Raw genomic sequence first — 26,320 nt, 5'->3', positions numbered from 1 at the left:
AAACACCCACAAAACCCAAAACCAATCAACCTCCAAAACAACTGCAAACTCCACCATGCCCTCCCACAAAAAAATGACATGGTGGTAGGGAACCTGAAGATGCACAAGTATATCATAATTAATTTTCACGTTTTGTTAATGATTCTCACAGCAATGTTAAGTCACAGGCGATTCTGTAGCTAAAAAAGTTACTTCACTGAGAGAGTTTTCCTTACATGCTGCAGGGACTCTCTACACCCATCAATGAACTAACCAATTTTGCTTGAGGGGCATTGAACAGGTTAGATTACCCACACCCATGAGAAGTTCTACATAGAGTATTGGAGTAAAATACTTCAAATACGACAGCTATTCAAAAAATAAAAAGCAATTCTTACCCATCGTGAAGGATCACTAATCAAATTAATAAAAAGGGTTGATAATTTTGTCCTCCGGACTTCCTGCGATGTTGCACAAGAAACTGCCATGAAGCACTCAGCACAGGCTTTCCTAACTCCCCACACATTATCAGAGCAGAGCTGGAAAAACCTCGGCAGCTGTTAGGAATACAGCAAGTGAGTTTGCAAGTCTTAATAAGTAGCACTTGTTTCAAAACAAGTTCTCTTTTCACATTCATTTTCTTCACCCGGTTGTCCACCTTCATACTCAGATGCACAGTTTAACATTTGCAAGATAAAGAACACATGTTCAGTAGCTTCTAATCTGCTGCTTTCATATTACTTATGGATACAGATAAGGAAAATTCACTTGTCTGAGAAACAACAAGGAAGTACTAACTCTTAAGACTGATTTATACTCCAAAAAATGTCCCTAAAAAGCCCAACTTCAAATACACCCCCAAGACCAGCAAACCTATCATAAGACAAGACCTCATGTCTACACCATTCTTTTAAAGAAGGGACAAGAAAAATAATACTGGTGCATTATTAGAAAGCAATTCTTTACTGCAAGGGTGGTAAGGCAGTAGAACACACTGCCCAAGCAGATCGTGGATGCCTCAAGCCTGAAGTGTTCAAGGCCAGGTGGATAAGGTCTTGAATAACCTGATCTAGTGGAAGGCATCCCAGTCCATGACAGGGAAGGTTAGAACCAGATGATCTTTAAGGTCCCTTCCAAACCTTAACATTTTTTGATTCTATGACTAACACTTTACCTATCAGAGACCACTTCAGATTTTTTTTAAGATTCTTACTGAAATGCAAAGGAACATCATCTTCGGAATGAAAAAACTTCCTTTTCTACCTACACTTCTCATTGTTAGATTTAGCAACCTCTGCCACCATCTATCTACAGTGCAGGACATGAACTGCAAGAAGAACAGGGGAATGAATGAGAGAATTACTGCATTTGCTCAAGAGAAAACATGTTTGAACAGAGCAGTGGTTTTACTAATAAAACTTAAGCATTTTGAAGGTGCTCAGGTGCTTGGGCTTTTGGACACAGTATTGGTATGGGTGGTCAGAGTACAGGTGAGGCACAGCTGCCTTGGCTTGCAACAGGCACAGTGACAAAACACGAGTAAACCAATGGCTGTTGCTACAACCTTGTTCACAGTTACTGATGTTCAGCTGTTCCTACTCTCTGCAACCAAGTATTCTGGACTTTGCCTCTAATTAAAAAAAGCTTTTAGTGAAATAATTACCCCCACAGCCCCCTGGAGTTAACTAAACTTGTCCAGATCTGAGAGGGCTTTGGGGGAATATTTCAGGGCCAAGGCAAAAGATTCCAAAAGAGGCTCCAACTCCCGATGTAGTCCAAGACATTTTTACTCAAAGGTTTCCAGGGGAGAAAGAGGGAAAGAGGGCGAACAAGGAAGAAGAAGAACAGGGCCTTATCTAGACTCCTGCTCAGGAAAAGATAATTGGCTTTCAGCCAATGAGGTCAAGAAAGGATGGAAGGGTTAAACTAACATGGTTACAGCTACAGGGGTCTCTGGGGGTGGAGAAACCATTTCCCAGAGGAATACAACATCTAGATTAAAACATGAAGTCTTATAATTCAGCTTTTTACACCCCTCCTTTTTCCTAACAATAATCCAAGAACAGAAAATGGCATTTTCTGTTATAGAAAGAGAACCCCAGCTGTCCTGCCACACGTTACTGCTTTCAAATGAAATAATCATCACTTTTTTATTTCATAGTAGTCTAAGTGCACCCTCTACAAAGTTTTAATCCAAATTCATTACGCTAATCACTAAAAAGGCAGCTGTGTGAGAGAAATCAATTTCCATCCCAAATCAAAAAGCACATGGGATGCAAATCCACACAACTAAACTTCACTACCAAATGATGTGAATCACTCAATAGCTAGAGAAAATGCAGCAAATGCTTTAAGAGCATAAGAAATGGCCTGAGAGCCACAATAGGCCTACCTGTCACAGCACCACTGCAAAAAGCCACAGAGCCTCTGACTGAAGTCACGCCTCCATTTACACTCTGTCCATGTAAGTCCCTCACTAATTCAGGGCATTGATTCATTGGCCCTTAACAAGCTCACTGTCCACATCCCCAAGAGGAGAAAGCTTGAAGAGGGATCCCAGAGCCTGCCAAGCTGATTTCTGCTCCCTAGCCTCTTCACATCTCCAAGTCTATCAACATCAACTAGAGCTCCCTGGACCCACCATGGGAATGTGTGCACAGTTAAGGATCCTCTTCTTGCCACTCCATCCAGTTCCCTGCTTTTACATTTTGAATTTGTCTCTCCTTCCTTTATTTCATTTGTTATTTCTGAGATTCACTTATTTCCCTTACTTTCTCTTTCCCTCCTTTCCAGGAGGCTGTTTGAGGAAAACTGACTTGAAGAGATGAAATCAATACATAAGCCTCAGCATTCCTATCACTTTATTTCCCCTGCCATGCTCCCCTGTATCTGTGATCTCCCATGAACTGCCTTTCTTCTGTAGCTTATCTGGCTCCATTTCTGAATTGTATTAAGAAGAAAAACTCTTTAAGAAACAGCTTACCAGCATTTCTTCAGTGGCTTGCTGTCCAACCACACTGCAGATATCTCCAAAATTGGCTGCACATACCTTGCAGACAGAATGCAAGAAATAAAGACTAAGACCACAGTTTTAATACAGAGAAATCCAAGGGGAAAAAAAAATAAACAACTTTTAAAATCAGAAAAATGTCTTTTGGTGCAAACTCATTATGAGCTACTTTCCTATTCCATAATTTTCCATGGTTTTTAGAAAATAAATAATTTTCTTTTCTTAGAAATTAGTCAGTCTTTTTTAATCATAGAAAAACCCTAGAAGTTAAATGAAAAGAGGATAAAATGTATTTGAGGTGCTGTCAAATTAAAGAACACATGGAGCTATCAAGGGAAATAAGCTATTCAAAGGCAGGATGAGACCAAAGAGCAGCGTCCACACCTAAACATCATGATGGAATACTGCACAGAGATATGAGCTCAGGTGGCTGACGCTTTACCAGCCACAGCTGGTTCACATTTTCCTGACTACCAACAAGATCATAAGGACAGATGCCCAATCACACTGCAGCTATCTATAGCATAAGGACAAGCAGGTTCTTTCTTTGTTTCTAGTAAGAAGATAGTGATTCTGGAAAAAAAATCTCAGTGTCAAATATTAAAATTTATGGAAATGCAAGATACAAAACCCTCCACAGCTTTCACTTATACATGTCACAAATGAGATCTATAGGAAAGTTTCTTAGTCACATGCAAGTTCCAAGCACATGACACATTTTTTCACAGAATCTAGACCAGATGCTCATAATTCATACCTTACGAACATGAAACATCCTGCAGTCACAGCACATCTCGCAGAACCTGGGAAGCACAAGTCTTTCTGTGATGTCCTTTCCAACCATGGAGGCCATTTTGCACATAATCTAATGACAAGACAGACACTAATCAGAGATGTTTGCCCAACACACCATTCTGTGTCAGCTAAACAGAGGATTTTTACATCTACTTTCCATTCTGATGAACATAATTTTACTGAAAACTGTGAAAAATATTGAAAACAAAATGCCATTTTGAATTGAAAAGGTTTGGCCACTTCTACAAAGAACAATGTTTCCCATTTCCTTGTCATGACACAACACAGGTGTAGATGATGACACTGATCTTCCAATAAACTGAATCAAATTCCCAGCTAACAAAGATAACCAGGCTCTTAGAAATTATTCTATGTTACCCAAAAGACCTTAAAGAGAAAGTTCATGATTCTTTTACTACTTCAATACAAAATGTATATATGTACAATTAACACAAAATTATTGACAATTAATATGCTTAAGAGACTTCTGAGTCCCGTATGGTTTAAAATTAATTACAACACTGCACTGCATATATGCAATTCCCAAACATAAAATTCCCAAAGAAACACATTGCACCAAAAATAGAATTCTTCCCTCTAACTGCTCTTTCATTTTAATTTGTACTAAAGCTTAAAAATAAAATAGGTTTAAAAAGCAAAAAGAATTTTACATTTACCATTCCCAATCATGTCAGTAGAACAATTTACATTCATTCCCCTACAATAACAAATGATGGCTTTTCTAACCTCTAGGAGGTTGATGAAGTACAGAAATTTCTGTCAAGATTCAACACCTTCAAAACCATGATGACAGATAAAACTAATCTGCTTATACTTTATTCCCTTATGTAGTTGTAAGCTGCATCAAGAAGCACTAGAAATTTGGTGCTAAATGCAATAGTGCTGGAGCCTTTTTATTGTTCATTAGTCCAGCCACTGCAGGAAAGTAAAATATTAAATGAGGTCTCTCTCAAGCAAAAAGAAAAGAAAAAAAATTCACCCAGCAGAAAGCATCAATATAAATTGCATTTAAAAAAGGAAACAAAAGGGCCTACATCTGCCATTTCTTCATTATAATTAACTAATCTGCTTACTATTTTAATTCAACACATACATTTTAATTACAAAGGTTGCGTCTAATGCAAAAAGCTACCACCAACCAACCATGAATTAATCAACTCAGATGCTTATTACTTTGTCCAATAAAACACAATAAAATCATTGAACAGAACAGATATACAGCGACGAGCAACAGAACTGAGACATTAAAGCTTTTGAACTGGTGGAAATTTTCCACACAGGCAATTTAAACTCCCATAAAATAAACAGACAAACATTCAAAAAACTAAAAAGCCAACATAGCAGATGCTTTAGGAGTCAATAAAACAGTCTTGTCCAGCTGGGTTTTTTTTTTAATAGCGTATGTAAATTACTGAATTTAAATCTTAACTTGATCAGACTGTACAGCACTGACACAGCACAGAAGTTACAGATTTATTACAGAGAGGGAATATAACGTTTTTCTCTTTAGTAATGGCTGTGCAACTTGGAAACACCACCACCACTGCACTATCAAGCATTCAGGCAAACTTCTGGCTGCATGATTTGGCACTGCTGTTACTTACAGCCACAGCTTCTGTCTTCACATCGTCGTTGCTGTCTGGAGCTGTCAGATCTATCAGCACTGGGCACACTTTGGTCTCCACATCGTATCTCTCAATGAGTTCTTGCTCCAACAGCACTAACAACGCTGCCTGGCTTGTTTTTCTGACCTGCCATAAAAAGGCAAATTGAACCAAAGACAGTTTTATTTGTTGAAATACATGCATCCTGTATTTTGGAAGCTGTACCTACATACCAACACACAGCAGTACTAACTGCCCACAGTGAGAGGACACGTGCTCCACAAGTGCTTTTGCAAGCACTTCTTGTTTGCTCTCCTGCGTTTTGTGAAGTATGGAGGTGGATACCTGCCTCAGCTGACAATGTGCAGGTGCTTCTTGGGTTCATGCACTATTTGTTTTAATGTCAAAAAGAGCAGTCATGGCAAATCTCATAAAAATGCATGAAGAAAAAGCAGCATAATTAATGCAGAGTAACAAATATCTAAGGAAGATTAATTTTACGAAACAAATCCTCTTTTTCTGACATTAACAAAAAATAGTCTGGCAAGGAAAAATTGTGTTTATTTCCAGTGCTTTTAAATTCTGAGACACAATTCTGCTAAGTCCCATTTAAAAAAAATGTGCAAAAATAAGATACCATTACTGACTTCATGGTTTGCTAATTCCTGCCTCTAAAAGGAGTAATTTCACCAGAAGAGAAAACATTACATACAGCAAGAGACTACATATACTGCAATGCAGCAATTTTGGAAACACCTTTGAGCTCTTTGTTTCAGAGATCTGCAGCCCAATGATCTATGCAACAGAGGTTAACACAATGAAAACAATCACTGAATCTTCTAGCAGAACATCAAACAGAAGTACGGTTGTTGTATTATACATGAATTAGCAAAACAACTACTAAGAAAAATATGCTTGGGTAGTTATTTTTAACTATGCAAATTTTGAAAAGGGCAAGCAAAAAAGTGACGGACTCAAAAGGCCTAAAATATTGAAAATAACATATCAACTAGCCTTAATCTAGTCTGAAATGACTGAAGAAGCCTAAAGAAAGCTTTGGACAAGCTAACTTATACATGAAGAGGAACAAACCACATGAGTTCAATCCAAAACTATATCTGGTGATGAAGGTACATCATGGTGTTAAAAAACTGAATTATACAAAAGTCTCAGTTTTTCATTACTACCGTTCCTTTTTGCCAGAATTTAAATTATGTAAGCTTATCTAAATGACTAATTTTGTCATACAAATATCAGATAAAAGGCCCCAAATCAGGACAGATCACATTAGATGTAAAAAAACTGTCATTACATTTTCTTTAAAATATTTTCTTTAAATAAATTTATAGTATCACATATTTCATGTCCATTCCAAATCCTTATATCCCAAAATATAACACACTTGTACCATGCTACATTTAAATAATTTGGCATCACAACAGTATTTCACCAGCTAGTAAACTACTCCTACAAGAAACGTACCTGGTTATTCTGGTCTGCGAGGTATCGCACCACAATTGGTAGTAGGTATTTGGAGAAAGCATAAGGGATTGAAGGTCTGTTTTCTTGACAGAACATAGCAATATGAGGCACCTGTTCCATCAGTTCTGCCCGCACTGTTGGCTCTGTAAGGGTCAAAATAAAACCAAAAAAATGGCACAATATATGTTTACAAGCATGGTCCCAGATCCTGCCAGAGTAAGGTTCTTACAGTACCCTACATACAAAGTATGCTCTCCACTGTTCATGTCAGTGTGTTTGTTAAGTTCCATTTTGATATCTTTTTACAAAACCAGATAAAACTACACTCTGTGCTGCTGAACTACTAAAAAGTCACATCTCACACTCCTAGTAATAGAAAAAGGAGTAAGACAGCCAGCCAGTCATAAACATGGTGAGTATCAGAATTGTCCACGCTCCCTATGAGCATCACCTACTTCACAGAAACCTCCTAAGCTGAAATTCAGCCCAGAGCTGGCGCCACTGTGAGAAGAAAGGAACTGAGGAGGAGTCTGGGCCATGGCCTCTCCGATGGGAAAGATCCCACTGAGCAGGACAACTAGCTGTAACCACAGACACTGTTCTTCATTCTTTGCTTTTTGAGGCTACTGATGTAATTGTCAGATGGAAAATGTCCTGCATCTTTCCAGCTGCTTCTGTTAAAACTTTGAGATGTGTTTTTCACCAAAGCTGCTGATTATTTAAAAAATATTTAATTCAATTTTTAAATTCAAGAAATGGCACACTGCCTGGATGACTCCTAATCCCCACAGAATAAGCACATATTATCTTGGGGATGCGAGAAGAATCAAGAGAAACAATACAGATGTAGATTCAATTCCAACTATTAGAAAATCAGATTCAATTTAAGAAGCAGGACCTTATCGTGTGCCTAACTTCTCCATGGGAATTAAAAAAAATCAGAACTAAGTACTTCTGCCCTTTCAGGGTTTGCTGATATATACAGTTACCATCGGCCTGATTACTTACAAAAAGACATAACATCAGTTACTCTCAAATTATACTAATTTGATTTACAATATTTTAAATAATAAGATGTATATGTCACAGTACTCACCTTATTGAATTTTTACCTAAAAGTTGTTCAGGTAAAACTTAATAGTATAACTTGAACCATCTTCCTTGGCATATTTTAACTAACATGATTTATCAAAAATACAACCTTTTGTTAAACAGAAGCATTCAACAGGCATTTGTATTTAATATAGCAAATGTGGGCAGCATTTGGCTTTCTTGAACACTGGCTACAAGTGTAAACTCAGGTTTGAATAAAACATAGCAAAGACAAAGCAAGTCCCCTGTCACTGAGGACAATGAGAACAGGAAAGATCACTGCACACAAAGTAATTAAATGCCTATGGGCTCCAGTTCTTTCACTATAGACTTAAATTACTTTTCCTATAGAAAAACACGCCAAAATCAGAGTTGGAGGGAACTTATAGATCATCTGGCTCCAACCCCTGGGGGTTGGGGTTCCACTAGACAGGTTGCTCAAAGTCACATCTAACCTGGCGTTGAACACTTCCAGGGACGCTCTGGAAAGTTTATGAATTCCTGACCAAGTTGCAGAATACAAAATGGAGTCTCAGAAAAATCAATATTGTATAGGTTTGCTGTTCATGACAATAAAGTAAAAAACATCTTCCAATATGCTCTGTATCTCTTCCCAAATGTTATCAGGAGCACACAGGAGCAAAACATTTTTATTTAAACTTCAGATGTTCTGAAACATGTGCAGGTTTAACTCCATGAGCACCACCGGCATCCTGAGTTTTGCATTGAAGAAGTCAGATCCTGACGAACACTATACAAACTATGTGCAAGTTTTAGTAGATCTAACAAAAATTCACACCTTAACAAAATGCTGAACTCTAGTCTAGTGATCAAACACTCCATTTGTAGCAGTAAATGTAACAGCTGACCAAAATACACACCTGTAACAAGGACAAATTAATAGTTAATGAGATTATTAATTCTGAAAGTTGAAGTCTCCATATCATACTAATGCAAAGACAGAAAATATTCCTGTCATAGTAAATAATCTTTTGCTTCCTTATAAAAATTTGCCAGAGCAGTCCTTAGAACACAAGGAAGACAAGGTGCAATTGTTCACTAGGATGAGGTAGTGGGGGGGGTGGGGGGGTCAATCAAAGTAGATTGGGTGCTTTCAAGAGTCAAGTTGGCAAAAATATCTATTTTCTTCCTACATTTAATTCAGTTCTGGTCCTTTTATCTGACAAGGCCTGGCTTCTTCAGTTCTGGAAGAGGGGCTTGAAGTGTGCCTATGAAAGGAGTCCTTTCACATGCCAACTTTGACACATCAATGTGGGTTTTTCCACCTGTGTGACAACCCGTCCAAAGCTGGCTGATTTAAAGAAGCCTCACACCCTCCATTTGCAACTGCCCAGTATCCACGGAAAGCAGAGCAACTACAAGTGGAAGAGTCATTCCTTGCTGAGTACATTTTGAGATAAATAAAGACATTATCTCTGCAAAGAGGCTGTACACAGCCCCGCTCCCAAGAGCAATTTGTTTGAAAAGGGTGTAGATGGCAAACACAGCAAGATGAAGAACCATCAGGCTGGGCAAGGAGGACGGGAACTTGATGGACAAGAAATGGGAACCAGCGCCCAAAGCAAGGGCTGGAGGAACTCATGCCCACCTTTCCCAGAAGGCTGTTATTTCAATATATGCCCAAGACATGATCGAGGAGCACAAGAGACTTATGTAACAAGACTTATCCCTAGGGTCTTGTTCTCCCATTTTAGGACTTATGTCTTGTTTCTTGTGGTGGACAGAAGATGACTGGGGGAAGGGAGGGAGAGAGGGCAGAGGTTAAAGGGGATGGAAAGTAAGCAAAATCAGTCTGAGGCTGCATGCCTGGCAGCAGTGCTTCTTAAATGGCTTCTAAATTTGCTTCAGGCAGTTCCCACCCTCCCAGACACAAAACCTGCAGCTTCCATTTATGCCAACGCTACTGTTCACACAGTCAGACAATAAACCCTATCAAAGAACTGATCTAGCTGATGCAGCTTTTGCCTCACCACAGCAGCATCATTAAACAGCAAGAACTGGCACTTATATTGATCTCCCTGATCCATCACACCATTCCCTGAAGTAGCAGAACTGTCTGAGAATAGAAGCAAGCAATGGTAAAGGAAGGTGCTAGAACTGAAGGGAAGAATCAAAATACTGAGAAAGCCAATTTATTCCTTTGCCTAATGTGAAGCTGTGCAAAATGTTCAAGCCAAGCTCTTCACAGAGTAACTGCACACTACTCATTTGATTGCAGTCGCAACTCTGTCTTGATGCTGAAGAAATACCTCTGCAATCAAAACCAACAAGAACTCTGTATTGAGCATATCAAGAGCTGTGTACATACTTTAGATACCAGGCACTCAACATAGAGAGACTGTTTCCATGCCTCTCTGACACCTCTAAAGTTTGCCCACTGATAATGCAATGGCAACACTCCCTTTCCCTAAACTGAAGAAGTTTGCTGTGAAACTGGATTCATACTTTTTTTATGAAGCACTCCAATAAGAGTGCAGGATATACCAAAACCGCAAGATCCTCTTCCTTCAGAACAGGGTTCATCTATTATGTAGCACTTATGTCAGCTGCCTAACAATACTAACGACCTGCAGATGTAAAGCGAGCCCCTTCCTGAGCTACTAAGTCAGCTCTGGCTTTGTGAAGAACACAGGCAGCTGAGACAATGCAATTAAAGACTTGGAACATTCATGCCCAGGAATGAATTAGAACTGTAAAGTCACCTTAGTTCTTACATTCCCTAACTTTTAAATATGTGGCTCTGGGATCTTTGTAAGGTCAATTCAAAGCAACAAACAAGGAGCGCTGTGTAGGGAACTGGCTGTGTAACACAACACCGTAATTCACCATCAAAAGGCATTTGTGCTGTTCTGGGGAATTACTGCTGCTATGCAAGAACCTGAACCTTAAGCTTACCAATTTAGATAAGAGCTCAATTCTTCCAAAGGCTGAAGCATATGTTCCAGTGTGTACTGAATAGAGCCTAATCTTGCAGTCTGATGCAGTTACAGTAGAGCTTTTTTTTGCATTATGTTTCCTGAAGATCTAAGCAACAATGCCAAAAAAAATCCACTGAAGTCAGAGAGCTTTCTCATTCCCTTCATCTATTCCTCAGCTCTGTCTTCAGCTTGAACAGATGGCAGCTCCAAGTAAGAATTCCAGGAGGCTTCAATACATAACAGTGTCTGCCATTTCAGTTTAAGCCTCCCTGTTTTTTAAATCCAAATTTACAGCTTGGTCATTGTGCTAGTTTTGGCTGGGACAGCATTAATTTTCTTCATAGTAGCTGGTATGGGGCCATGTTTTTGATTTTTGCAGGAAACAATGCAGGTAAGAGATGTTTTAGTTATTGCTGAGCAGCACTTACACAGAGACAGGACCTCTTCTGCCTTTCCCCCCACCTCACCAGCAGTTGGCAGAAGACGCACAAAGAGGGGACGCAGCCAGGACAGCTGACCCCAACGAAGCACAGGGATACCCCAGACCATGGTGTCATGCTGATCACATTGAGCTGAGGGAAGAAGGAGGAACAGGGGGAAGTTTGGAATGGTGGCAGTTATGGTCCCAAGTTACTGTCAGGTGTGATGGAACTCTGCTCTCCTGGGGTTGGCTGAACAGCTGCCTGCCCATGGGAAATGATGTATGAATTCTTCACATTTGCAGTGAAGGCTTGAGCGTTACCCTGGTTGTTATGTTCTGTGCTTATAAATTTAAGGCACTTAAACACTGTTTCCAGCACAAATCTAAAACATGTCCCAGTATTAGTTACTATGAAGAAAATTAACTTTACCTCTTCCAAAACCAGCTGTTATCAACACAGCGGACAGTGCACAGCAGTTACAAGTTGCTTTGTAAAGCATAAACTCATTCAGATGGGGAATACATCTATAATCCGTGTTTTTTGCACTGTACAATACAGTCAAGGACCAGGCTTTCACACAGTATAAACAAACCAGGATGAGAATTTTGCTTCAAGTCAAGTTTCTATTTTAGGCAATCTGGAAAAGTCTCTGTATACAGCTAGGTTCTACATAACATTTTCCTCAAACAGTATTTTTCCATTTGGCAGAGGAAGTATTTTTAAATGCTGATCTTTTCAAACTATCTCTTGAAAGTACAAAGCCTATCTATTCCTTAAAGTAGCAATCTATTAAAAAGAAACCTTGCAATTTGTTAAAACAAGACCTTTGAAAATAAATATTAATATAAAAGACTAGATTTCCTTACTCATTAGCATTTATTTCATTCTATCATATCTTGTGTATTATCTAGATACAGAATTACACTGAATTGAATTTTAAGAATCAAGCAAAATTAACAGAATGACAGAAGACAAAACAGCTTCCATTTCTTCTGTTAATGAACTAACTTTGAAAAGAAGTTTCCAGAGTAAAATGTCTCTTCATTTCCAGACCACACAAAACCATCAAGATGTTCAAATTAGTATCTCCAGAACATGGGTAGACTTTTTTTTCTGCATAAACAAACCCTCAGTTTTAGCTGCTATGACCACTCATATCAATATCCTAAACTGACTCCAAAATCATAGAAGTAATTGCTTCTTCTTCATCCATGAAAAAACACATTTTTCCTAAAACCTGACACCATCTCTCGTGTAAACTGCCAGCATGCTCACTTGGCTACTCCTAGCACATACACTCAGCTTGGATATATAAATGTGTAATGTTTATTTCAACCCTGCTGAGGCTTCAGTTCACTCTTTACTCCACTTGAGCTACAAAGAAGTAAAGCACCACCATCAGCTGCATACTGGAAATTAAAAAGGGATTATTTTAGAACTGCACAGTGTAATACCAACTAATTGCTTCAGACCAGCTATTTATAAATCAAGTCATTACTCCAGAACCACCCCACAAATAGATTTATTTCACAATGCTTTATTCTGCAGCTACATAGAGTATTTGAAAAAAAGTCTGCAGTGCTTTCATTATCCCACTATGACCATTCTGAAATATAAGCAGCAAATTTCCACTACATTTGTAAGGAGTTGTAAGGTTTTTGTGTTGTAAAACTGTATATGAAGAACAACCACTGATGATGTTAAAGCTGCTTTAACTGACAATTTTTATGAATGTTTTAAGTACATCTGAATATTAATCATATTGCCCTTTGTTCTTATTAAAGAGTTGTGAGCAACAGGGAAAGGTGTAAGTGCATGGCTTTGCATTAACTTTTCCATTTTATGAAAGAATATTTCACAGAATATCCTGAGTTGGAAGGGACCCAGAAAGATCATCAAAGTCCAACTCCTGGCCCTGCAGAGGACCACCCCAAGAGTCACATCATGTGCCTAAGAACATTGCCCAAATGCTTCTTGAACTCTGTCAGGCTTGTGCTGTGACCACTTCCCTGGGGAGCCTGTTCCAGGGCCCAATCACCCTGTTCTTAATATCCAACCTAAATCTCCCCCAGACACAGCTTTATCTTCTTCTTTCCTCAAAGATAACTTTCAATTTCCCTCCTTTTTTCCTCCTACAAACATATGCGTTTTCTCTTTTAATTTCTAATATTTCCCATTTTATACTTTCCTACCGCTTTCGAAGATTAAATAACAGCTAGACAAGTGGAAATACCCTGCAACCAGAGCCCACCCCTTTTAGCTTAGAAACCCAGCAGAAAGGCTGCTGCTTCAGCAGTCAGGCTCTTTTCCCCTACTAACCAGAAATGGATTTCATTACTGACTGGCAGAGCCAGGAGTGAAACACAGACTAATGAGGGAGGGTAAAGTCACCGTTAATCACTCATCAGATGCACAGAGTGGCAAAAGAAGTTTACATCAAGCACAGGAGAAAATTCTTAGCGTAGCACAAGGTGGGAGATGAGGTATGGAAAATCCTGAAACATGAAGATGGGGAAGGGAAGAAAATGCAGCTGGAGATATTGGCAGCTGGGAAAGGCAAATATTAGCATTCCCATTAATACTGCTTACATATGAAGATTTTTGTTAAATCAAATGCTGCAGTATGTGCTGTTTGACAGGTAATGTTGACATATTTCAAAACACCAACAGTAGTAATTGAACTTACATTAATAAAGCCATTTAAGCACACTATTAAGTAATTAGGGTTGTGAGGCCGTCCACATTAAGCTTGACTCTAGCGCTTAAAAATTTAATGACCAATTAGTCTAATAATTGTTTACAAAATCAGGTTGTTCTGGAAACTGCATTTACAACTGATTCTCTGCAGTAAAGAGATTACTTTTCGTTCAGAAGAAAAACATTCCAGTTGGCTATATTCAGACAAATAAGCAGCAGCACTTCAGGATGTCATTTTATTTTCCCCCCATCATTTTTTTTAAGAAGATATCTATGTGTATCTATTTCATAGTAAGCTACATTACACATGTATTTTAGAAATGAAGATACAGACTTTTTAAAAGAAACTTCAGAAAATAAAATTTAAAGCTTCTGGAGCCTCTTGCACACTAAGCAAAATGCCAATAATGCAGTAATTCTGGCTGGGGCTAACTTTCAAAGCCAGTTAATTGCACTTCAGCACACAATGATGAAATCTTGTGTCATCTAAGCCACTCACAAGCTGGTACCAGAAAAAAAAAAATTGAATTATACTTATTTACTTAAGTCAATAACTCAGACATAAGGCCCTTGTTCAAGCTCTCACAAGCCTGTGACTAGTGTACATTTGAGAATGAAGAAGACCCAGCTATCTTAATACAAAGATAAGCATTTTTAATCTAACAAGGGTTTATGGGGGATAACTTTACATTTGCCAAGCACTGAGCTTATATGCCAAACTACTTCTTGGCTTGTATAGATAGATTCAAAGACACCATAAAAACATCTAAGTGGGAAGTCACACCTAACATCCCTAAAGAAACAGAGAAATTACAAAGTGATTGAACAGCAGATTCAAAAGGAGTACAAGGAATCTTTCTTAGCTGTCACTACTGTAGGAAACTTGGTACCAGAGACAGCAGGGAAGTCCAGTTTAGGACTGAAAAATACCCAAATTCCACAGCAGAATGACAGATTTAACAGCAATATCCAACTACAGCAATGAAGACAAATACTGAAATCTTACAAACTCAGATTCAGAGAAAAACTGTCTTTAGCAAGTAAGCACCTTGGGGGCAGAGGATTATGCCCCAAATGCCACTGATGGGTATCCTCCATGGAACAGCTCTTCTGTGCTGCCATGTACACAACAGCAGCACATGACACCAGGGCAGAGCAAATCCTGTGTTCTGCCAGCACTGGGAGCAGCTCATGTCCAGTACCACCTGAAGTGGGTATTTTTTTCCCAGTAGAAACACAACATTTTGATGTTGCGATTGATTTTAAGGCTACAAGTGTAAACTGGAACTAATTCATGACAAAGAGTCCAAACTACCCTGTCAGGAGAAGGCACACTTTGTATCATTTGTATGTGCAGACACAATGGTAATCAAAACTCTTTCACAAAATACAATTCACTTCAACTCTACTCAAAGGGTCCAAATGAGTTTCCATCAAAAGTCATTTCTTCTTGTAGATAATTTTTTTTTTTTTTTTACTAAAAGCTTTTATAAAACCAGTTTTAGAGCTGATATTTACTTTTGCCATGATGCCTCAAAAAAGGTGTCTTGGCTAGCCAGTTGGTATGTCAATATATGTATCAATCATAGCAAACTATACTCTCATAATTTTCTTCCATCCTACTATCATATTTGGACACAGATATTTTTCTAGTAAAGATTATTTTTATTCCATATTAAAACAGTATTTAGTGCAACCAAGATAACATTTAGGTTCTTAAAGTTTTATCACAGTAGATGAAGAATGAAAGTAATTGGAAATTCTCCTGCTTTTAAACACAGAAATGGTTGTCTCAGCATAGCCCCAGCTTATTAAAAGGTATTAAGAACAACCAAAACAAACCTGAAAAAAGCTAAAAATAACCCCAAACCCACAAACCATAAACCCAAAGAATTTTTAAAAAGCCCCAAGACCGATTCTTTTACAAGCAAAGACCATGTCTGAAAAACATCAATCCAACTACAAGAGTTCTGAAATTGCATTGTAGTAACAAGACAGAGGACTCTCTGGGCAACTTTGAGATAGCTGGTATTTTTAGTTCAGTGCTGTACCTCTGTTTTAGAAATCAGCATCAGTAGCCCAGAAAGAGGACAGATATTTTGTATCCTGGGTATATTTTTCAATCCCAACCTCATTATACCAACTATTGAAAAAAAAAGGAAAAGTACCTCACTTTCTGTGACTTGAGCTGACAAGAGAAGACAAAGAGCTCCAAATGTTAAAAGAACTGGTGTAACTGTTGATGCTAATAAGCATCAATAATTAGAAATTAAAAGACTTGTACTTCATCATAGTTTAGTTTGACTTCCAAGTTTGTTTTTATTTTTATTTATTTAGACATTTAAACATGAAGGTTTGACTCCAGGATAGCTCTACCCATACAGATACCTTGCTCTAACCAAGCAAGTTAAAACACACAGGCACTTTTACAATGTTTTCTTATTCCAGATTCAAGGGGTTTTATGGACAATTGGAAAAAAATAATGTAAATGGCAAGAAGCAAGACAAAAATTAACAAGTCTAATAGTAACAACATTAAACATACACACACAAAAACCAAAACCCCTGCAACAAAATCAAAAAGCCAAAAAAACAAACAAACAAAAAAAACTAAAACCCACTGTGCTGCAATATGAATTACAGTCAAGCCCAGATTTTAAGAAGAGACAAAGTAGATCTAGTTCCCTAATGAATTTTCACATGGTTTAAAACACAAGGATATTCTAATAACCTGTCTTACCGAAACCAGCCAAGTCCAATACTGCAACTGCTCAAGGCACAAGACTCACAGTTAAGTTTGCAGAAATGTAATTTGTGGGGCAGCTGCAGAATCCAGCGCTACTAGTTTGGCAGATCTGAGACAACTTCTACAATGCAGGAAAAGCCTGAACTGCTGCTTTTACGGACGCTGAGAAAATATCAGCCCCGACTCAAAATGTACCCCACCCTTGTTAAAGGCAACAAATTGATTTGAGCTCAACTCTTGGCTTCCACTACACTTCTGCCTAAATAAACTTCAATTTGAAACGCTTAGCTGGTCACCAATGAAAAGCCTAAGGCTACAACTTGCTGCAAGAGGCCATTTTCCCTTAGACACATCTGTCCTATTTTCTAAACTGAAGTGGAGCTTCAGAAAGTTTCTGATGCTCAAAACTATTCACAGGGCCACACAAACAGGCAACTGTATATGCAGATTTCAGAAGCAGAGCTTTGCTAGGAAAGCACTCTATGAACAGTAGCATGCCACTGTTCTCAGTTAAAGACACATTTCATTGTAAGTGAATGCTGACTTTTTTTCCTTTTTAAAGAATCCTTGGAGAGGTACTGAATACAATTATGTAATGCTTACAACAGGCTACTTTTCCTGGCTAAACAAGGACAATCCCTCAGAAAAATAAAATCATGCATTTTAAATTAATAAAGAGTAACAGAAATCAGCAGAATATATTTTTACCCTTGGAAAGCATTATATTCTTCAGTTCCAGAAGAAGGGAGAAAAAATAACAGACATTAAATAGAAGAAAGAATAATTCAAGATTTAATACAAATTTCTCTCCATAGCACATCAACAATAACAAAAAAAATGACCAGACCTTTTCTGATGTTCTGTTGCTAGACTTCCTTCCTTCTGGTATGTCAAATGTATCAGCTATTTTGAAATCATACCCTTAATTCCTTCTAGATAATATTTACACCAGAATTTTGTCACAGCTCTGTCCACATCATTTTCCCCTTCATCCACTTCCCCATGACTTTTTAAGCACTCCTTTCATATTTGTTTTCCATTTTTCTCTTGCTTTTGCCTTTTATTCCACTCACTCAGCAGTCCCAATATATTGATTAGCAACAGACAATTGCAGATCTGCAGAGCCTTCCTACTCATAGCAAAGAGGGTGTACAAGCGAGCTCACTACACTGGACTTCAGCAGACTTGGCATCTTCAGGGATCTGCTTAGTGAAGTACCATGGGATAAAGCCCTGGAGGGAACAGGTGCCCAAGAAAGTTAATTAATATTCTAGAACCACCTCCTCCAAGCGCAGGAGCAAAACATCCCAACAAAGAAGTAGTCAGGCAAAAACACTGTGAGGCCTGCATGGATGTACAAGGAGCTCCTGGACAAACTCAAGCAAAAAAGAGGAAGCCTACAGAGGGTGCAAGCAAGGACTAGTAGCATAGGAGGAATACAGAAAAATTGTCCGAGCTGCCACGGATTGGGTTAGGAAAGCTAAAGCCTCAAAGGATTAAAACTGGACAGGGATGTCAAGGGTAACAAGAAAAGGTTCTATAGTTACACCAGTGATAAAAGAATAGTAGGGAATATGAGCCCTCTCTAGAAGAAAGTGGGAGACCTGGTTACCCCAAACATGGAGAAGGCTGAGGTACTCAATGTTTTTACCTCAGTCTTCACTGACAAGTTCTCCACCTGAGTCCCAGAAGACAAAGGTGGGGAATTGGGAGAATGGCCCACAGAAGAAGATCAGTTTCAAGATTGTCTAAGGAACCTGAAGATGCACCAGTTCACAGGACCTGATGCAGTGTATCCACAGATCCTAAGGGAACTGGTGGAAGAAGTGGCTATGCCACTATCTGTTGTATTTGAGAACTGTGGACTTGAAAAGAGAAAACAAAACCCTCATTTTCAAAAAGAGAAAAAAAGAAGACACAGCGCCAGTCTCACCTTGGTGCCTTAGCAAGATCGTGGTGCAGCTTCTCCTGTAAACTGTGAGAAGGCACATGAAAAATAAAGAGGTAATGTGTAAGAGTTAACACAACTTCACTAAGGCCAAACCATTCCTGGCAAATTTGTTGGCTTTTTACAATGGGATTAAAGTGCTGGTACATAAGGGAACAGCAACTGACATCATGTACCTGGACTCATGCAAAACATTTGACACCATCTCGTTAAGTACTTGTTTTTAAATCAGAACAATATATACTTGACAGATGGCCATACAGTGGATAAACAGCTGACTGGATGGTTGCACTCAAACAGCTGTGGCCAACAGCTGGATATCCAAGGGGAGACCAGTGATCTGGAGCTCCTTAGGGGTCAATACTGGGACCAGCACTGTTCAACAACCTGGGTGGCACGGACAGTGGGATGGAGAGCACCCTCAGCCAGTCTGCCCACTACACCAAGGTCTGTAGTGGGATTGACATGCTGCAGGGAAGGGACAGCAGCCACAGGGACTTTTATGTACCTGAGAAAGTGGGCCCACGCAAACCTCATTAATTTCAACAAGGCCAAGAACAAGGTCCTGCACCTGGGTTGGGACAAACCTTGGTACCAATGCACTTACAGCCCTGAAAGCCAAACACATCCTGAACTGCACCAAAAGCAAAATCGGCCAGCAGGACAAGGGAGGGGATTCTGCTCCTCTGCTCTGGTGAGGCCCCACATGGAGCACTGCATCCAACTCGGCAGACCCCAAAATAAGAAGGATGTAGACCTGTATTAGCAAGTCCAGAGGAGGATAATAAAACTGATCAGAGAGATAATCTGTCCTGTGAGAGAAGGCTGACAGAGCTGGGGCTGTTCAGCCTAGAGAAGACAAGGCTCTTGGGAGACCGTACGGCACCCTTCCAGTACCTAAGGAGGCCTGAAAGAGAGCTAAAGAGGGACTTCTTACAAAGTCATGTAGTGACTTGATAAACAGTAATGGCTTCAAACCGAAAGACAACAGATAGCAGAAAGTCTTCACTATGAGAATGGTGAGGCACTGGAACAGGTTACCCAGAAGCTGTGGACAGCTCATCCCTGGAAGTGCTCAAGATCAGGCTAGATGGGGCTTTGAACAACCTGGCTTCGTGGAAGGTGTCCTTGTCCATGGTAGGTCCCTTCTAACCTAAACCATTCTCTGATTATATATTTACCAATTCTTGCTGCTTCTGTTACCTGCACACCTGGCAGCCCAAAAAGGTGTAAAGGAACAACTTCAGCATTTAATTATATCAAAACTTATGGGAGTTTTGCACAGATGGTTCCCAAGTTTATTTCAAAGGAAAGAAACTAATCTTCATCTACAAATCTGAAACAATCATGTAGATGTTTTGAGTAGCAAAAGTAAATAATAAAAGTTACTAAAAAATGTACTGTTGTAAAGCTGCAGTCCTATATTTTGACGGGCTGTAAATCTGTTGATGAAAATAGTAAGAAAAAAAGGAAATCTTTGGGAGATGATTAAGAAAAATGAAATTTTACACTATTTTATTGAATTTGCAGAAGCCTCGTTTGAATATTGGAGAAAGAACTTACTGCTCCTGTGCCAAACACAGGTGCAGCAGCTCTGACTTTCCCACATCAACACAGTAAAACGTTTAGTGCTACCTACCTGAATCATCAGCTAATCTGCTGATTCTCTCCAACACAGCAATACAATCTCTCTCATCATCACTGACTTCCTTCAAAGTGTCCAGCAAACTTCGAGCCACCATTTGCCTAGTTTACAAGAAAGATTAAAAATCAGAATTATTTGTGTCCAGAAATACAGCTAAATCAAAAAGTTGTGAATCATAGAAGTTTCTTACACCAAACAGAATTTCATATATATTCACTTTAAATTTAATTTATAAATTACAGTAAATTTAGTTAGTCCTGCTTTGGGAATTCTTACTTCTGATACCTGGCATAATCTTAAAGAATTTTAAGCCTTAAATATAATATTAAAAGTATCCCTATCATTTACAAGGATAAGAGAAATCAGCCACCAAGACCAGAAACAGTAATCATCTACTAAGTGGGCAAACATAAGCTGAATGTTAGGAAGTCAGAATCATCCTTCCATCCTCATCTATGAAGTCCCTAACTTGTTCCATACAAAGCAAAGTAGTAACACTAGTTAAAATGTTTTTAAACAGAACTCTGAATTTATTTCACAAAAGCATGAACACTCAAGCCAAACATTTTCATACCAATGGTGTTATAGTTGACATTTAAACCAATGGTGGCTGACATTTGGAAGTCAAACTTCATTCGAATGCTATAGGTATGTACTGTGAGAGGTGGTTACACACTGTGACAATAACACATACTACCTAACCCATGTGTACCTGAGACATATGTTAAGCAAAGTAGAAACATTAAGAAAATATGAAATAAGTCAATCAACTCAGTTACTACTTCGAATGCATAAGAAAATTTTCTCTGGATTAATTTATGAGTGACAAGATATGGTCTGATTTGGGATTTTGTTCTCTGAGGCTGTCACAGGCTATACTACAAAGTCATACCCATCAGGTACCTAGATAGCCCTAAATGAAGCTGGGAATGTGTGGCAATCAACCTTTCTCCTCAAAAACAGCCTGCAATGGCATAACTCTTTTCTCACCCTACTGGATAACATGGGTTACCTGTCAGTCCAGAGAGCTAGCAGAATTATCCCTGGATAATGGAATGGGAATGGGCCAAGGAACAGCATCCAAGACACCGATAGATCTGGTAATGCCTTGGAACAACTCAACTAAACACTGAAGTAGCAAGTGTCAAGTGCCAGGTATTTCCAGAACTGAAGGAGAGAAGCACTCCTAGGATATAGCCTAGGTAGAAGCACTGTTGACAAACAGCAGTGCCACAGACAAGAGCAGATGCATACCTAAACTTTATTACGTTCACTACAAGCAGTGAACGTGAGCAGTGGTCAACAACTGTTAAAGAGAACAGATGGTTACATTCCTAGTGCACAAGGGAAGCTCAAGAACTTCACAATTCCATGCAATCAGAGAAAGGCAGGAAGTTTCCATGAATTCCCAAAGCTAAGCACACATTTTCTCCTACTGAAAATCAGTAATTTAAATATTTCACACTGGCCACTTGCAGAACTATTTTAAATTAAACTGTTTTGACATACAGATGTATAAAATCTTCTAAAAAAACAAACTGAAGAAACTATTTGCCTGTAACGAACTTCTTCTCCCTCACTCTTTTCAACCCGACAAAAGTACATGTCTCAGCAGAGATCGTGATATGCAGTTAAAATACAGCCATAAAAACCCTAATGGAGGGAAACAGACTGCATGACACACTAACCTAGAAGCAGAGTTGACTTGGTCTTTTTAAAGGGCTGGACACCTCTGAAAAGAGAAGAGGAACAGATGAAGCAATTTCATAAACCAGCCTATGTGGACACGTGTCTCCTACGTATTAAATGTAGTCTTGGAAAGTGAGAGACAAATCAACTAACCCACTGAGTCTCAGCAAGTAAGGAAGCACAGTAAACAGCACTAGAACCCATCTAATAAACAGCTCAAAATCCCATTTGACTCCTGGGGACTATGGAATGGCTCTCTACTATGCTGGGAATTTTGAGAAGAGTCATCTCCTCATAGAGCTAAACAGTAGTGGCTGAATCTCACAGTGTCTTCACTAGTTCCTGTGGGTTGGACATGTGGCTATGCAGATGGCCATAAACCTGCTCAAGATGAGGAGATGAAAACAGAAATCCTAACCTGAAGTAGACTTGACCTATCTATTAAACCCTTTCAAATTACTTTGTGCACTAAATGTAAGATAGCCCTCACCTGCATCCCAACGGCATTTCCCTCTTTAGCTTGTAAAGGAATCAATGCGTCTACTTCACAATAAGCAAATTCTGGTAAAAAGCAAAACAATGAAGTGCACCAGAGTAAGATAAACTCATGTTAGCAAACCTAACTGGATAGACAGAGTAAACACAAAACTCACTCCATTTATTCATCCATCCATCCATGGCTCTTGGAGATAATGGCCACTCATGTTCCCCAAACATTATAGCCTGTGATCTAGTTCTGCCAAGGTGTGCTTGGTCTATGACTGCCACCTAAGCAGCTATGCATCTATTTATCCAATAAATAGTTTACACACCAAAGAAAGGCCAGAGGTCAAAGGCTGCAATGTAGCACGCAGTACAAACACTTCCAATATGATGTGCAGAAGTGGAGAATATTTAGCAAAATATGAAATTTCATGAGCCTGTCCAACATTAAGAAAAACTGATAGGATATCTTGTAGGTAGATTTAACTGCAATTACCAGCAGGACAAAATGGGAATGGATTACAAACATCCTGCCTTTATGTTCACATGCAGGTGAAAGGTATTTTGAAGACTGCACACACAGACATAATATAGGATGTGACAATATACTCTGAGAAGAACTACAAATATCTTTGCTTTGCTTATTCAAACTCCTTTGAACATTATTAGGCCTTTAGGAAATTTCTACTTTAGAACTTAAATTACTTCATCTGCACAAGGAGCACATTTAGCCAATAACCATATGTTTAAAAAACTGAAGCAATCCCAAAGAAAAATAAAAGGAAAAAAGATACTTTTTTTTGCCCATTTTTTCAGAACTTGTAAATCAAAATTTCACAGAATCACAGAATATGCTGAGTTGGAAGGGATTCGTAAGGATCATTGAGTCCAACCCTCAGCCCTGAACAAGACATCACAAGAGTCACAGCACATGCCTGAGAGCAGCAATGAGATTTTGTGTTTAAATTAATACTGGCAGTAGTAACTGAGCTTGGCAGTGTTTTCCCCAAACAAGCTCAGAGAATACGCAGAATAAACTCCCAATTTCAAAATCAACATCATTGTACCCTTAAGAAGAAAGGGTAAACATGCAGAGGTACATTCAAGCATTGTTGAAGCAATTACGACTTTTCTTAGTGCTTTGGGATAGTTCTGTCCTTTGTTACTTCAGCTTAATTCATTTTAACATACATATAAAAGGTAAAATTTCTCAAGCCATATTGTTATATTTAAGTAATTTATTTTGTATGTGTAGACCTGCTAATTTATGTGCAAAAAAAAAACCCTTTTTGAAGTTTGTTTCATTTTTTACTACATTTTAAATTTTGACATCCAGTAGGATCAGAAACACTGAGACAGAAACAAACTAAAGTTAGAGATCAGGAGAAATAACCTAATTTATATTAAAATGATGAGAAATGACCGTGTCAGAACCAAGCCAGTATAGTTTCACCTGCATGTCTTCAGATGAGTTTAGCATTTCCTTACTGTCAGTATTCAAATACCCAAAAAGAAACTACACTGGGCTACATTACAGAGACAGAAGGCAAAAGAAAAACAGCTGCAGCTGTGGACAATCAAATACACAACTAACTTTAATCTGACCCTACCTAAATGAAAATAAGGTAAGGTAGTTTCGACATCCCCCAAAACTGTTTTAGAGAGGTTTTTCATATACATTACAGCAGGGATCCTGTAATTACAGCATTCCTCTATTTTAGTGGGGGTACTTCATGCATGCAAGTTCCAGTTTTGAAATACACAGTCAAATGAAGTTCCTGTGAAAGTGTTACTTACAAGCTGTGAGTACACACACATGCTTAATCCCTCTTTGAGATCCAATATATCCTCACTTACTGCAGTTCTATGAGAATTTTGACTGTTGCCAAAAACCTTTTTTGAAGGACATCAAGCATTCTCCCAAGGGAAAAGCAAAAACGTACTTCAAAACACAAAGAAGTCTGGCGAGTGGATAGCTTCAAATAATCTACATTGATATGCAGATACAGTCTTGATAGCCAAGACTGACCATACTCATGAAGGAGAGTTTCCTGCAAAGATGTGCTTCGGTCTGAAGAGAAAAAGCAGTAATAATTCCTCATAGGCTTATGAAAATGAAGGATCTGTGTTCAGGAACTGCCTCACTATTCAAATACATTTATAGGTGAGTGCTCTACACTTCTGAGCCTTCTTAATGAGGAATGGAAGCAAGTTCATAGCAATAAAGATCAGAAAAACCCACAAGGGATTTTAACAAAAAAAAAAAAAAAAAAAAAAAAAAAAGAGAGAGACAAAAGCTATGCTCCAGCAACTAGCAACTGTTTTTAAAGCAAGCAGCGAAAGGGAATCAACATCCTTGTATGCATGCACACACACAAGTGCTACCAGACACAAGACCCTGTGTTTTAGGGTGAAGGCTTTGGCTTTCTGCTCAACATCTACTCTTGCTGCAATGTGATGTTGGATTATTAAGGCATTTGCTAGAGATGCTTCTCAAATCTGGTCTGGAGGCTGCCTCTTCAATAATCATACCACAGCCAGACTCCCACTTGCCTTATTATACAGACAAACAGGGGTAATTTATTGTAATATTTGTCAGGTTCCTTCCATTCTCGGCAACATCTGTGGTGCTTACGAGCAACACCTAAATCAGTAAAAGTGTAAACTATAACATACCAAAAGTTGTCACAAAGCAACTCCTTCCACCACTTGGGAAGCTGTTAAAGGTTTTCCTACTTCTCTCCTTTTCAGTTAATCCTATCAAAAATCTTACATAGACAAAGAAGACATCCCTATTTCCAAGCCTCATCTCCTGAAATTTTTTAGGACAGGCGCTGACCCATCTCCATCTTAGAACAAGTGGCTGAGAAATCATGAGTGCTCAAGAAATCCACTTAAAGGAGACTAGACTTTTGCAGCAGTTGTTAAAAATCCCTTCATTTTAATCATTCAATACAATCACAAACTGCAAATATGCTCCACAGGCAGATGATTAACCAGATAGAAAAGGATAATAAAACCAAATGCAAAGAGAAATAATACCTAAAATGAAATTTAAAGATTAAAAACTACCTTACTAAAAGCAAATTCATCCAATTAAAGGGGAAAAAAAATCTTACCCTAATTTACCTGGATTAAATGATTATGTTTCAAGAATTTGTAATGTGTAACATGAAGCTTCTACAGAAATGCAGGTGCCAGGTCACAGAAACAACTGAAACATTATTAACTCAATCACAGTATTTTAAAACTTTTAAACTACTCATTAGTAATTGGATGTGCTGATACCATACTAAGACATAGGAATAAACAAATGTAATTTAATTAATCTTTTTCCTATTAAATTCTCCGGTTCCTCTGCTTAGCAGAAATCCCTCCTATTATTCTGAGACTGACTAATGCTGAATCATCATAAAGTGACTGCAGTAGTCACTAATCATTTATTCTAAGTGCTACTCAATTATACCACTAATAATTATCATTTGCTATTTCCTATATTTTCTTATGCTACATAATACAATAGGCCTACAAAGAGAGCTAGGATTAAAAAAACATGTTTGTACCAGCAAAAATAATCCAAACAAGCAAACGCAGGAAAAACTACAGTTACTCTGACCACCCTCCCCTGCAGGAAAGAACAGGACACATAAAGCTGGACAGAACAATTAAAAGGATTTCCAGTTTAGGCATGCCCATATCCAATGCAATCCATACTGAGAAATAAGACACAGATTTTTCTTTGGTGGGCAAGGAAAATATTAGGACCAG

The 26,320-nt window shown here is 38.5% G+C and overlaps 1 protein-coding gene across 15 annotated transcripts in view; it reads right to left on the bottom strand.

Annotated features, from left to right (window-relative positions):
• PPP4R1 (protein phosphatase 4 regulatory subunit 1) overlaps window positions 1–26,320 on the bottom strand; it is a 64,929-nt gene that overhangs the window by 21,714 nt on the left and 16,895 nt on the right. For 11 of the 15 annotated variants that reach the window (XM_072924494.1, XM_072924495.1, XM_072924496.1 and 8 more), the window contains 6 exons: window positions 20,375–20,481; window positions 6,892–7,034; window positions 5,410–5,556; window positions 3,747–3,854; window positions 2,963–3,028; window positions 378–536 (listed from right to left, as the gene is read on the bottom strand). In XM_072924494.1, the coding sequence (XP_072780595.1) occupies window positions 378–536; window positions 2,963–3,028; window positions 3,747–3,854; window positions 5,410–5,556; window positions 6,892–7,034; window positions 20,375–20,481 (730 nt within the window). Of the gene's footprint in view, window positions 1–377; window positions 537–2,962; window positions 3,029–3,746; window positions 3,855–5,409; window positions 5,557–6,891; window positions 7,035–16,781; window positions 19,252–20,374; window positions 20,482–22,068; window positions 22,113–26,320 lie in introns of those variants that run through there. The other 4 variants (XM_072924501.1, XM_072924500.1, XM_030265978.4 and 1 more) reach the window with 3 other exon arrangements.

Source organism: Taeniopygia guttata, chromosome 2 (genome assembly GCF_048771995.1).
Source record: "Taeniopygia guttata chromosome 2, bTaeGut7.mat, whole genome shotgun sequence".
Classification (NCBI taxonomy): Eukaryota; Metazoa; Chordata; class Aves; order Passeriformes; family Estrildidae; genus Taeniopygia; species Taeniopygia guttata.
The sequence above is the reverse complement of the archived record's forward strand: the minus strand, read 5'-3'. Positions and strand labels throughout refer to the sequence as shown.